At 34.5% G+C, this 14,079-nt stretch overlaps 2 protein-coding genes across 2 annotated transcripts; both read left to right on the top strand.

The window, feature by feature from the left end:
* The first annotated feature begins 528 nt into the window (after positions 1-528).
* Positions 529-1,101, top strand: LOC110931285. Its single transcript, XM_022174686.1, has one exon. It carries the CDS (start codon positions 529-531, stop codon positions 1,099-1,101), a length of 573 nt encoding a protein of 190 aa, XP_022030378.1.
* Positions 1,102-11,466: 10,365 nt separating this feature from the next.
* On the top strand, positions 11,467-13,727 carry LOC110931284. The gene is made up of 6 exons (XM_022174685.1): positions 11,467-11,592; positions 12,525-12,683; positions 13,027-13,143; positions 13,234-13,401; positions 13,495-13,541; positions 13,628-13,727. The coding sequence occupies exons 1-6, from the start codon at positions 11,467-11,469 to the stop codon at positions 13,725-13,727; spliced, it is 717 nt and encodes a 238-aa protein (XP_022030377.1).
* Positions 13,728-14,079: the final 352 nt, after the last annotated feature.

Raw genomic sequence — 14,079 nt, 5'->3', positions numbered from 1 at the left:
TGATAATATATATATATATATATATATATATACATATACACAATACAAGAATTAAATGTCTTCTGCAAAAAGGGCAAGCTTTTATATAACAAAAAGAAACAAATCTACATGTTTACTTAAGATCTATTTTGATACCCAACTTTAACTCAAAAGATACCTTAAGACTATCTGTATTAGCACCACCTCTTGAAAAACAATAAACGGGTCAATAACGGAAAATCTTAGAATTTCATACAAAGCTTTTATCTTTATATATTTATCCAACCATAAGCCCTGGAAATATAAGTAAATTGAGGCAAAATAAAAAGCTATTACATCAAAGAAAGAAACAATACATACAAAATTCCATTTTCCTTATAATTTGATAAGATATATAGTAAAAAGAAAATATTAAAATATAACCTGTATATGTTATCTTAATTATCATCGCATAATACTGATAGCCATGATTATAATAGTGCTAAACAAAATATGCATGTATGATTGCCTAGTTCTGTGATAATTATATCTGAACATGTTGTAATACAGATGTCGAATGAAATAGCATGTGATCAAGAAATTGAGAATAGTAACGGAAACTCTTTTGATAGAAACACTATAGAAAATATAATAGCTCAAGGAATATCGAATGCCATACCTTCGATCATTGAAGCTATTAAAATTTCGATGCCTATAAACGAGAATCCTATTATACATTGTAAGCATACCCATCACTTCATACCTAGCCCTAGTATCAACGGAAGTCATGATATTCGTATCAAAACTCCATCTTCCAAACGAAAGAAAACCACAACCTATGGCTACTCCTATAAGGAATTCTACTCTAACAAATCCTCCAAGGACAAAGGAATGAAACCAGAAATCGCACAACCTGCCAGCAACAACAAAAAGCACGCAAGAGAACGTTATTTTAAGAAGGCACTTCGTTGTAACTACTGCAAGAAAGCTGGACATGTACCAGAGGAATGTAGAAGGAAAAGGGAAAATAACGTATGTTACAAATGTGGAGATCCAGGCCACTTCCGTCACTACTGCCCAAAACTATCTAAGGCTCCAGACAACAAGAACAGAAACCCATATGAAGTTAAGGAGAACGCATAAACACCAGAAACCATAGTAACTTTTAAAATAAACACCTTTATGTTTTGTCTGCACTTAAGTAGTAGTTGACTTTTGATTCCGAACAAAACTTCATCAATAAAAAGTCTTTATTTTACTTTTATAAGAGTCAATTCTCATTTGTCTCATTTCTTGACAAATTCCTATAACATACGAGTATTGCTTGTCATTCGTGTGAATTCATTTCGAAATAAGATTGAATAAATATTTTCGTTATACTCATTGCAATAATCCCCCGATCATGAAAATGTTGACTTTTGATAATCAAGTCATCAACTTTCTTGGAAAACTCCTTTTCAAAGTTACCTACCAGATTTTCATTGAAACCATTTCTTGTCAATACATATATCCATTGTTGGAATATGTCCAAACCGAACTCAATTGTTTGAACTTGCTCATATATATTCAATTTCAAAATCCCATATGATGAATTGAGATCATCATATTCAAGGTAATTTCGTTATTTGAGCTTGTTTAAAATCTTCAATTTCGATATATCAATTGTTAAAACTACGACACCTTGCGGTGGCAATTTCTTTGAAATTTGGACTCATTTCATGTTCACCCCTGGGGTACAAATATATTGATTTATTATCCTAAACCAGTCTTAATACAATTTTGTGTTAAGATAAAGGTACCTAAATTTCATTCCAATGTACCTCTAGTAATTCTTTCGTCTTTGAATTAATTCCACAATATTCAATTCTTTCTTCAAATTGAAATATTCTATCTTTTGAAATATCTAGATTCACTTCCTTTGAAAACGGTGAATTCGTTCTGTCACCGTAATCTTTGAAATTCTTTCAGTCATTACAACACCTTGCGGTGTCTGTATAAATTTATAGCCTGTGCTAATAATAAACCCTATTTATACGTCATTCGTTCGATTCATCATTCAAGTAGTCTTGATACAATTATGTATTAAGACCATGATACACTAAATTCTATTGTATTGTCCAGTATATCTTTGCCATTTAAATAAACATTATTGATTTATAGTTTAGTCATTGACAAATCATTTTTCATACTTTCATTCTCAAATTGAGATTATTGATTCAGACTCTCCCTCAATTGATGATCAAAGTAAGTTGTTTTCTGGCATTGAATCCTATTGTTTCTACAAGTCATTGCATTTCAAATTCTATGCCTATTAAATATCTCTTTTGATTCATGAAGCTTAGTCACTTTGTTAATGGTATTATTTGATTAACATCAAATCCTGAAACTAAGTTTTGAGACCATTGAATTCCAACTATCCTATGATATCTTTATATTTATCTTTTGATTTTATCTCAAAAACCTTAGTATATTATTTTTACTAACTTAAAGACGTGACGTAACCTCAAGAAGATATCGTAGCCCAAATCTCGAGGACGAGATTTAAAACAAGGTGGGGAGGATGTAACATTCCCAAAATTTCTAAATTTAAAATAAAGTTATTCCACGAATAGGTCATGGGTAAATTGACCGATAATGTATTTTGGCAAAACGTAGAAACCATTTAATAAAAATACATTATATTTGAACCTACTCCGTTTTTAATGAAACTTGGTTCAAAATGTAGATAAGATTATTCTCGTTCCAATGACATAATCATTGTTTTATAAAACGTTATATTTTAGAAGATATAAGCGCTAAATAACTGAAACAATTAAATTAATTATAAATATATAAATTAATCAAATAATAATAATAAATAAATCAAACTTACGAAAATATGACAATTATGCCTAAAAGCAAAATATGACAAATGAAGGAATGCCTGAATACATGCAAGTCTACACGTGGCTTAATATTAAAAGTATACGTGTACATAAGAATGTACAATTCTGGCAAAAAGAAATCATACTTCCGTGTGCATCAAGTATAACTTCCACTATGTATATAGCAGTAGAAAGAAACGATTATTTTTCACCTTTCCTTTCTACAACTCTCGCCTACTTTCTCCCTCTAAATTATTATTGTTAATTTTATTTTACCAATAATAATAATAATAATAATAATAATAATAATAATAAAGCATTGCCTTATTTTAAGTGTTTTAACCCCTGATCACTGATGCCCTGTCCGACTGACGTAGGGCCCCGTAACTTATGTTAAGGCTCTGCCTAAATTCGTTGGGGTTCTGTCTTGTGACGTAGGAATAAAGTGGAATCGGGTTACTATACTTAATATGAGTGCACTATATATTTTCTATTAAATAATCCAGAAGTTATACCAAGATATATCAACCCTCCTAAAATATTCATGACACCCATAATACCCCTATATGTCCTAAAATACATCCCGTATACGAAAACTGGTCCCGAGAGACCTTATATAATTAAAAATAAAATAAAAACAAGATTCTAGCCTCTCTCGCGGGCCGCGAAGACTATGTCTTCGACTTACGCGGGCCGCGACATCTCAATATCCGGAAAACATCACAAGCCGCCACGTGTCGATGACTCAGCAACACCGCGCCGCCCTACCATCTCTCGCGGGCCGCGTAAGACCTTGGTATGGTCTACGCGGGGCGCGACGAACCCAAAGATCAGCCCTATAAATTGAACGCATCGGGCCTTCAGTCTGTTCGTTCAAATTTCAACTTTCTCTCTCAATTTTCTTATAGTAGGCACTATACTCGGGTATAGTACCCCCTAATTAGTGAAGCTCTGCCTCGTTTTAAGTATCATAACCCCTGGATACGTATTAGATACTCTGCCCGATTGATCTAGCGTTCCGTAACGGCTGTCGTGGTTCTGCCCGACGTAGTCGTTGGAATACCGTCTCGGGGAGGGTATTACTAATGTTAAAATAGGTTATTATACTAACACATGTGCATTGTTTATTTAACTAGATTATAACCAGGAAGTCACAAAGGAAAGCCCTATAACAGCAATGTGAGTTAATCCTCTTTTTATATACTCATTTTTGTGAGTAATCTCCTTTTTGCAAACTGTTTTTACAAAACCTTAAATATTTCTTCATGTGAAAGACAATTATTGAGTATTTGTAAGGGTACAATTATGATGGTATATTTGGGGTTTTGTATACAAAATTTGTTACCACCTGGGGATAGGAGTAACATGACCATAAGTCAGATGACAGTACCATGGATGTTAATTGGTATTACCTGTAAACAAATGTAATTGCGGATGCGCCCTCAATACTGTTCACTATGATTTTTATTTAAACTGGGATTCACTCACCAGTATTTCCTGCTGATAAAATGTTTTTAAACACGTGTTTCAGGTAACTTAGTGTGAAGTCAATAAAAGCCAGCTGGAGAGCACTGAAGGCTTAGAAAAGTGGCAATAAAAGTTACCTAATTAAAAATGAGAATTATTTTCAATAATTGGGATCATTCCCTATAGATGTATCAAAATGAAAATCGGGTTTTGTCCCACTTATAAATGTATTATCAAAGAAACCTGGGTTTATCCCATTTTCTTTAATTTAAATATATTTGGTGTTTAACTCTGATAAAAATATTTCCTAACTACGGTCCTGATGAAATTTCCGCTGCCAAATTGATAAACACCGATACCACTGAAACTGGCTCACGGCCGCCCGTTCCCGGGTTGTTAGGGGACGGGGGTTGTGACACATAGTTTGCCTATTAGAATGAAAAACAAGAGACTTAGAACATTAGATAAAATAACCTAAGTTCATGATACATAGCCATAAATCGATTATCATCATGAGTTCGGTTAGGTATGTATGTATGTATGTATGTATATATATATATGTTATATAATATAATCCTAAGCTATGTCCATCAAGAGTATCATAGATTGTCATATAAGTCAAGCATGGAGGATTAACCTCATTGTATGATTCACCAATGCACAAATCATCACAAGGATGATTCGGATGGTCATGAATGAAGAGGAAGTATACAACTAACTAATATATCATCAAGGGGGTGTTTGGTGTTGCGTTTTCAAAATAGATTATGCGTTTTCAAAATAGATTTTGCGTTTTCAAAACTGCGTTTTGAAAAAGCATGTAGGTACATGCTTCTCCAAAACTGCGTTTTGGAGACAGATAATCACTTTTTCATCAAACACTTTTTTAGATTATTTATGTTTTACAAACGCAATAATCAAATAATCACTTCAAAACGTAATCCCAAACACCCTCCAAGTAGCCAAGTAAGATTAACCTAGGTGTGCCGTCTCAACATGGAAAGAATGAACTAAGTGTTGGAGGCTAGATGGGGCTATGTTATTTTTATGACTAGTAAACTACTTGGAATAACAAGATTAAAACATCAAGTGTGGTGTGGAACAAGTTAGGATAGCCAAAGCTTCCAAGGTTCACACTTGCATCAAACACAAGTCTTGCCTTATGAACTATGGTAGACTTGTGTGACTTCAACACTTGTGGGTTGTCTTAAACCCTATGAAAACAGAAAGTTTAGAGGATGTTTGCACCTCTAAACTTGTAATAATCAAGCTCTAACAAATCCCATAGCCATAGATGGGTATAGAAAGATGTTAGGCATGAGATTCATGAAGAAAAGTTGAGTTCATAAAAAGTTTCCATATATTCTTCCAAAACAGAAAGTTTGGACCTCAAAATGGTAATGTTCCACCTTGGTTTACCATAGTAAACCTGTGGAAACAACCCTAGAGGTGTTCCAAGCTTTGTAGAGGAAGAAATGATGGAGAAAAGATGAAGAAAATGAGTTTGAACTCACTTTTAGCACTTCTTGATTTTCCAGCAGATTTGAGAGTGTTTTGATAGTTTACATGGTTTGGAAAGTGAAAATGAGGGTTGGGAAGCTTGCTTATATAGTGAGTGAGTTAGGTTTAGTGTTAAATGTGTTTTAAAGATGATTAGGTGAGAAAAGTGGTTGAAAAGATTGGCCAACCCGTGACCAGGGAAAGGCTGGCTGCGGATTGAGGTTCTTCGCGACACGCGAAGGATAAGGGAAGATCTGCACTGTGTCGCGGCGTGTTCACTCCGGAACTTTTTGATTTTTTTTACAAACAACCCTCTGAACTTTGTTGTTTCAATGTTTTAAGCTATAACTAGTATGTTTTTATCATAATTACAAGTATAAAGCATGTTTTTAAGTATGGAAGGCCACTCATGTAAACCTTCGATCCCCCAATACATCAAAGTCAACCCAAACAAGATTACAATATAAATTAACATTTACAATGACATCATTATTCAACAAAGAGTTAAGTGTCATTTACGTCCATGTGGTTTGTTCATTTTTGCTATTTCAGGTCAAGTTTCAAAATTGTACCATTTTCCTTCCTGACATTTTGAAAACATGCCATTTCAGTCTAAAAAAATAACCATGGTTAAAAAATTCAGTTAGCTTAGGGGTAAAATTCGTTTTCGAAGCAGCTGGTCACGGGTTCGATCCCGACCAGCTGCAATTTTGACTGCGGTTACCTCTAAGCTAACTGAATTTTTTAACTGTGGTTATTTTTTTGACTGAAATGGCACGTTTCCTAAATGTTAGGGAGGCAAATGGTGCATTTTTAAAATTTTGGCCTGAAATAGTAAAAGTGAACAAACCACAGGGACGTAAATGACACTTAACTCTTCAACAAAAAATCAATATTTGATCTATCTTAAACACCAAACCAATAGAACACAATCCCTCTTTTTGATTTGTAACAATCCCTAACCCTCCACCACCGTAGCTCCCAACAACAACCATTACCACCGAACCACCACTCCACCACCGTAGCCACCATCACCACAATATCGCCACCATCCACCACTGTAGTTCCCAACAACCACCATTACCGCCGGACCTCTACTCCACCACCATCACCATAACCCTGCCACCATCCACCACCGTAACCCCCATCCACCACCAACGGCCCGTAGCAAACAAGCCACAACCATCCACCAGATCTGCACCCAGAATTGCAGACTAGATATTGAGAAGAGAGAGAGAATACTTATTTATTTTTTATTTATATATATATGTTTTTCATTTTTTACACAATATTAATTATTTGCACCATAATCACTAGAATGATGAAATGACAAAAATGACCTCATGTACAAGGCACATGATCAGATTTAACAGAAACTTTTTTTTAACCGGCTTAGGACCAAATGACAAAACGTGTAGCATTTTAAAACATTAAGTACAAAAGTTATCAATTTAAAAAAAAAAACAGGGGACACCGCCTGAAATTAAGTATAAAGGTAAACGACAAAACTTGTAATTTACTCTTTTTATTAATAAAACTCGGGATTTTATTAATACATATGTATTTATATATGTATATGTGGAAACATGATCAGGAGAAAACGACTCAAAGTGTGAGAACGGTGAGAACGATTCTCAGCCACAAGATCTTACTGGTTTGTGGCTGAGATTGATGCGGTAATATTTTTGTAAATACTAGGGGCCTTGGAACTAACAGAAGGGGTAAAATAGGAAGATCCAAACAAGGGTGCACATGCTAATCACATGTCATTTCCCCCGATCATATTTAAACGCCAATAACTTTTTTATATGTGATTATTTTATTAAAACAAATCACACCATAAAATTCAGCGTTTTTTTATCTTTCCAACGAGTATACTATTGATATATTTTTCGAAAAAAAATGAAGTGGATTTTTATGGCGTTTTAAACTTTGTTTTTTTACGGCGTTTTCAACTGGGTTTTTATGGCGTTTTTCCGAAGTGGGTGTTTTTATGGCGTTTTTTGAACTAAGTGTTTTTACGGCGTTTTCAACTGAGATTTTCATGGCGTTTTTTCTGAACTGGGTGTTTTATGGCGTTTTCAACTGGGCGTTTTCATAGCGTTTTTATAAACTGGGTGTTTTTATGGCGTTTTAAACTGAGTTTTTATGGTATTTTTCCGAACTTGGTGTTTTATGGCGTTTTCAAATAGGTATTTTTCATGGCGTTTTCTAAACTGGGTGTTTTTATGGGGTTTTTATTTGAACACATAGTTTATGTTATTTTTTTTATTTCAAAAGTATAGCAGTAGTTACTCGTTAGAAAGATAATAAAACACTCGATTTTATAGTGTATTTTTTTTAAATAATCACGTATAGAAAAGTTACGAGAGTTTAAAAAAGATGGTGTAATATGCATGTGAGTGATATGTGCATGGTCTTTGACATGTGAGTGGCATGTGCCTGAGTTTTTTTAACAATATTACCCTTAGTGTAAGTTAGCACCAACGTCATATGTCAACACCAAAATCATTCTCACTATTCTCACACTTTTAGGCGTTTTCCCTAAATACTGACCATGTATATGTGTGTGCATACAGTAAAAATTGGTAAATATTTTTTTAGTAAAATTAAGTGTAAAATAGTCATTATATAATTTACTTTTAATAAAATAAATCAAAATGGGTAAATTTACTATTTTATTAGTTAAGGAAGAAGATATATGCAATTTTAATTTTAACTTGGATAAATATGCAATTAATAAAAAAACTAAAAATTGGCATATCAATCCCACTTTCTACAATGTTTATGTTTTCGTTTTAGTAAAATTAACAACCACGTTCTTCAAACATTTGCATATGACTCCAATACAAGTTTCAGATCTTTTTTTCAAATATAGTTATAAGATTTCCAAGCAAGCCTCATCATATCAATATATTCAAAATTTGAATCCTTTCAAAACGTTTTTTTTTCAAATTTGTATGACGTATTGGTTCATCGTGATCCTTTCATGTAATTGAACACAAACCCATAAATCAATATTACACAACACCTATATAAATATAATATATTTATCTAAGTTCAAAATTAGTGAAAAACCCTTCTCACTAAGACCGTGGTTAAACAAAATAATGCCCCCATCATGGGGCATTATTCGACACGTGGCAGTCCAGTTAGCATGGGGCGTTATTGCAAAAGTGGTGTAGTGGGAATAATGCCTGATAATGCTCCTTCCAATCATCAAACAAAAAAAAAAGCAAACTATTTTCTCATTGGTGGGTCAAACCCAGTCAACCACTCCACAAACCATGTTAGGCGTTTTATATATAATGCCCCACCAATTTTTTTTTTCAAAAATAATGCCCTATGTAATGGGGAAGGGGGCGTTTTTTTGCCCTCTAATGCCACACTACACATGGTCTAACCTATTTTTTCCAACAAAATCTAGGACTTGTGATACATATGTCAGTAGAAAATATTATCATCATACTCAGTAAATCCCCACTAATAGCAAATATAAGGGAGGGTATAAGGAATGTAAGATGTAGATAGCCTTACTTCTACCCCGTAAAAATAGAGAGGCTGCTTCCAGTAAGACCCTACATGTGTGAAATACCACACTCAAGGCTTCTTAATGTTCAGAAGCCTTTTCTACTACATGCTACTTCACTAATGCAAATGGTTAATGTATACCGGACTCTTTCTATTTCCAAGTGATTAACGTATATTGGGTATATTGGTTTGGGAACAATTGGTTGGAAGTGATTCGTCTTGTAAACAAAATGTACGCGGTTCGTTTTGTTTATGACCTTTTTCTGCTTGAGCCCCCATTTGTTTTTTTTTTTTTTTGGTAGAAAATTTTAAGTTGTAATAGAGTAGGAGAAGAAATGTGTGAAAAATCTATGGCAGAGAATTTTAAGTTGTAGTAGGGTAGGAGAAGAGACATGTGAAAATCTAAAAGAATGTAAGTTTATATATTTTGAAAAAATGGTAAAGGTTTAATGGTTACAAGACCGTTTGGCAACTTACGGTGATGATGATGTGTTAGAGTATTCTAGAACCTCCGTTAATTAGGGGATAAGTATGGAGATTATTCTTTTAATAAACTAGAATTACGACCCGCCGCAATGCGGCGGGGATTCTTTAGTTATAACTAAGTTGATTTAGGACTCGCACGTTATGTTGAACCTGTCAAACGGGAAAAAATAGACGATGTAAAAACGTTCACCCAAACACGCATGTTGCGTCGTGTTAACTCGCAAAATTTAGAACGAAAAGTAAAAACGTTAAACCAAAGACGCACGTTGCGATGTGTTAAGTCACAAAATTTAGAACGAAGCATAAAGCGGAAAATGAAAACTATAAAGGACTAAAGTTGTAAGTAGATAAAGTTGTGAGGATAAATTGCAAAAGAGATAAAAAGTTTTGGAAAAGTAAAAAAACAAATAGTTTTGGGTTAAAAGTAATTTAAGAAATACTTTTGAGTGAAAAGTAAAAAAAAACATTTTTTTTTAAAAAACCCTCAAAGATAAGGTTACAACAACCATATGCATAAACATTTTTTCTTTGAAAAAACATCCCCGCGTTGCGACGGGGGGCATAAAACCATGTCAAATAGCATCAATGTCATACCATCGCAAGCGACCACCAACACTGAATTTGCGGCGAAAAAATGAGACTGAAACGTAAAACATAGAAAATAATAACTAAGTTGATTCAGGACCCACACGTTATGACGAACTTGTCAAACAGGAAAAAAATAGACGACGTAAAAACGTTGAACTACACACGTACATTGCATCTTATTAACTCGCAAAACTTATGACGAAGCGTAAAACAAAACGTAAAAATGTTGAACCACACACGCACGTTGCGTCGTGTTAACTTGCAAAATTTAGAACGAAGCGTAAAACGAAAAATTTGCGGAATATGAAAAGTACACACGTACATTGCATCTTATTAACTCGCAAAACTTATGACGAAGCGTAAAACGGAACGTAAAAATGTTGAACTACACACGCACGTTGCCTCGTGTTAACTTGCAAAATTTAGAACGAAGCGTAAAACGAAAATTTTGCGGAATATGAAAAGCACAGGAGACCAAAGTTGAAAGTAAAAAAGTTATAAGTTTAAACTGAAAAGATAAAAAATTTAGAGCTAAAAGTTGTAACCCAAATAGTTTTAGGTTTTGGACTAAAAGTATAAAATCAAAATTTTTTTTTTTTTAAAACTCTCCAAACATAGTTTATAGCTCTTAATGCACACAAAAGTTGATAATTTATATAGTGTATAATATAAAGAAACCCTAGTTATCTCTGTGTGTTTGGACCTAACTTGTAACTTGGGAATTAAGTTTTTTAACCCAAAATTAGTCTCTATATAAATATTGTTTTCTATACGTATCTTTTGGTTGCTTTCATTTCGGGGGTCACAAGTTTTTATTATCGAAGTTTTTTTTTTTATAATGTTAGGAATCCTGATCGACTATCACTATATTGGATTTTGATCAATTCCAATGAAAACGAGGTTACCAAGGTTATACTAGTCGGATCAAAGTACACCGAACCTTTTTATTTACTTTGATTACTTGCGCGTTTTAAATATACTAGTCGGATCAAGGTACACCGAACCCCGGGTTACAGTTTTTTTTTTTTTTTTCGTTTCCGGACCTTTAATTCGTAAAGTAGCCGTCGTACAAATGGATACTGAAGTAATTGATCCAAAGGCCGATTCCACTAATTTGAGCAATGTGATATCCGGTTCAGACCAAATGTGCAGCACTGAACTTCTTGGCACTTCCATTCAAGATGTTAGAAATAAAAAGGTATATCTGGTTTTAACTGTATAATAGCAATTGATATTATATTCTTGTGGAATTATGGAACAATCTTTGCATCAACTATACCATGTTTCTTAGATCAATTCAACTTTTCAGTTCTTCAATCAACTAGTTTCACATGCATTGTTTTTTATTTTTATAATGCAATATGTATGGTCACAAGTTGTTAATCCTAACTGACAACGGATGAAAACTATAGATGTTGTTGTCATGTTGCTCTTTTATTTTTGTGAGGGCTTTTCATAAAATAGATAGATATATCCTGGCTTTTGGATAGATTTTCTAAACCATGACATAATAATGTATACCAACAATGCGACAAGTGACATTCCTAACTTTCAACTTTGTTGCCAAGGAAAATTCCACCCTAAGAGGGGTAGGGGCGCCCATCACTCACCACCCACTCATCACTCATAACATCTTCCGCCACGTCATTGAGCTTTATTCCATCACTAGTGATGGATTTTAGTGGAAATGCTTATCACTCACCACACCCAACAATTTCCCTCACAACCCAACAATTTCCCTCAAACAATCACGCGTGATGGTGGCCACGCGTGCTCAAATCCACGAGTGATAAGAAGGAGTGGCGGTGGTGTATCACTTGCTACAACTCGTGCTGGTGGTGGTATAACGGGGCGCCCCGGGTGGCCTAACCAGAGAATAACTTTGTGTGTGCTTCTAATTTTTAATTATGTATTATTGTGATGAAAATCAGTCAATTGTTCAGGGGCACACGAACTAACTTTTATGTTAAGAGTGGGGTTAACTTTGTATAGTTTCTGGCTTTCTTCTAGCTCCTTGCTAGTTGATTGCTTTTGATTATTTAGAAAATCATACACTTAAAATAAGGTCATAGCTTGAATTATTAAAACATTATTTGATTTTAATTAATATTGGAGGTTTTTTTTTTTCAGAAAGCCCTGACCTTAACAATCCAATCAGTATGGAGGCTTATGCAACAAGTGGAATGTGAAGAAAAAGCTGCAGAAAAAGCAAAAGATGAAGCTGATTTTCTTCTAAAGATGGATGCACTTAACCAGGAGCTTCTAGAAGCAGAAGAAACAAAAAACATGGTTAGTTAACTTACAGTTTTCTGGTGGTTTATTAACTTCTGCTAGATTTACATTGACCGTGGGGTATGGTAGGGGCTTGGGTTGGGGGCATGAGTTGACACATGGAGTTCGAGCCCCCCTCCACCCCACCGGTGAGTGACGTGTCCGTGGGGTATGGCGGAGCTTGGGTTGGGGCGTGGCTTGGCAGTTTATTAAAAAAAAGCGAATAGGAGCCCGCCCCTTGGGCCACGCCCCAACCGAAGCCCCCTGGGTGGTGGCTTGGGCGTTTTCAGCCAACCCAAGCCCCATACCCCATAGTCTTAGTGATCTACAGGTGAGTTTACTTACTCTTTGGTGTTTGCAGCTTCTTAGAAAAGTGCACGGAGAAAAAGATGGTTTAGCTATTACAATGGAATCGCTTTACAGACGTGTTGGCCATAAGTTGGATGTTGGAGATAAATCTCTTGATGATCTTAATGAGGTGCTACTAATTTTGTTTACAATTGTTGTTTAAAACTTGCATTGAACTCAATACTGGGTGCTGATCACTCTCAATTTTTTTTCTCATTAGATGCGTAATGCCCTTCAAACTTGTTTGACAACCGCTATAAGCAATAAAGAGTATGCAAACAAAAAAAAGCAAGAAAAGGAAGCAGCACTTGTTTGCAAAGAAATCCATATAAAAAAGGCGGTTGATGAAATTAATAGAATCAAACAAGAAGCATTGGAGAATTCGAAGGTTGTGATGGAGCATAGTTTTGTTGCATATTTTATTATAAAAATCTTCATCGACAATAATCGGCTTTCTTTATTTTTTTTCTTTTGGTTACAGATGCAGGAGCTTCTTAATCACCATGATCATGTAACCAGTGTGTTAAAGTAATGTGTATTCAAATGAGCAGCTCCATTGTAGCTTAATTAAATAATTTGTTTTACCAAACATAAATTACTTTTTATTTGTGCAGTGGGGAGATATCTGATTTATATGAAAGTGTGAAGATGCTCAAGCTCTCTAGAGACTTCTGGTCGGTGGAAAATTTTCAAGTCGTTACGAAGAAGATGTGAGCCTGCTAGAAGTATAGCTTGACCTTGTACTTCGATTTCGATTAGGTGGAAATTTGGTCAAGCTTACCAGAAACGGCTGGATAACTTGATTAGTGACACTCATGCATGTTTTAACTTTCATTAGGTTTTGGCATTTACTATTATTGATTTGTCAACAACCAACATTGTTGACTGACTTTGATTATGGAATGTTCTCTATTTTTATGTTGGTTCTGTTTATGAAGAACTATGATGTTAACAATTTGGGTTTTAATCAAACAAATTTTCATTTTCTTTGATCTATCTTTTTATAAAGATGTACTAACCTAGTGGCTTTTAGCCCTTACTAGATTTCTCAAGAATTAGACATTGC

This window comes from Helianthus annuus, chromosome 4, assembly GCF_002127325.2.
Source record: "Helianthus annuus cultivar XRQ/B chromosome 4, HanXRQr2.0-SUNRISE, whole genome shotgun sequence".
Classification (NCBI taxonomy): domain Eukaryota; kingdom Viridiplantae; phylum Streptophyta; class Magnoliopsida; order Asterales; family Asteraceae; genus Helianthus; species Helianthus annuus.
The sequence above is the reverse complement of the archived record's forward strand: the minus strand, read 5'-3'. Positions and strand labels throughout refer to the sequence as shown.

Coding starts and splice junctions, on each gene's coding strand:
- LOC110931284 (XM_022174685.1), top strand. CDS start 11,467: ATGGATACTGAAGTAATTGATCCAAAGGCCGATTCCACTAATTTGAGC. Junction 12,684..13,026: donor CAGAAGAAACAAAAAACATG/GTTAGTTAACTT, acceptor TGGTGTTTGCAG/CTTCTTAGAAAAGTGCACGG. Junction 13,542..13,627: donor CATGTAACCAGTGTGTTAAA/GTAATGTGTATT, acceptor TTATTTGTGCAG/TGGGGAGATATCTGATTTAT.
- LOC110931285 (XM_022174686.1), top strand. CDS start 529: ATGTCGAATGAAATAGCATGTGATCAAGAAATTGAGAATAGTAACGGA.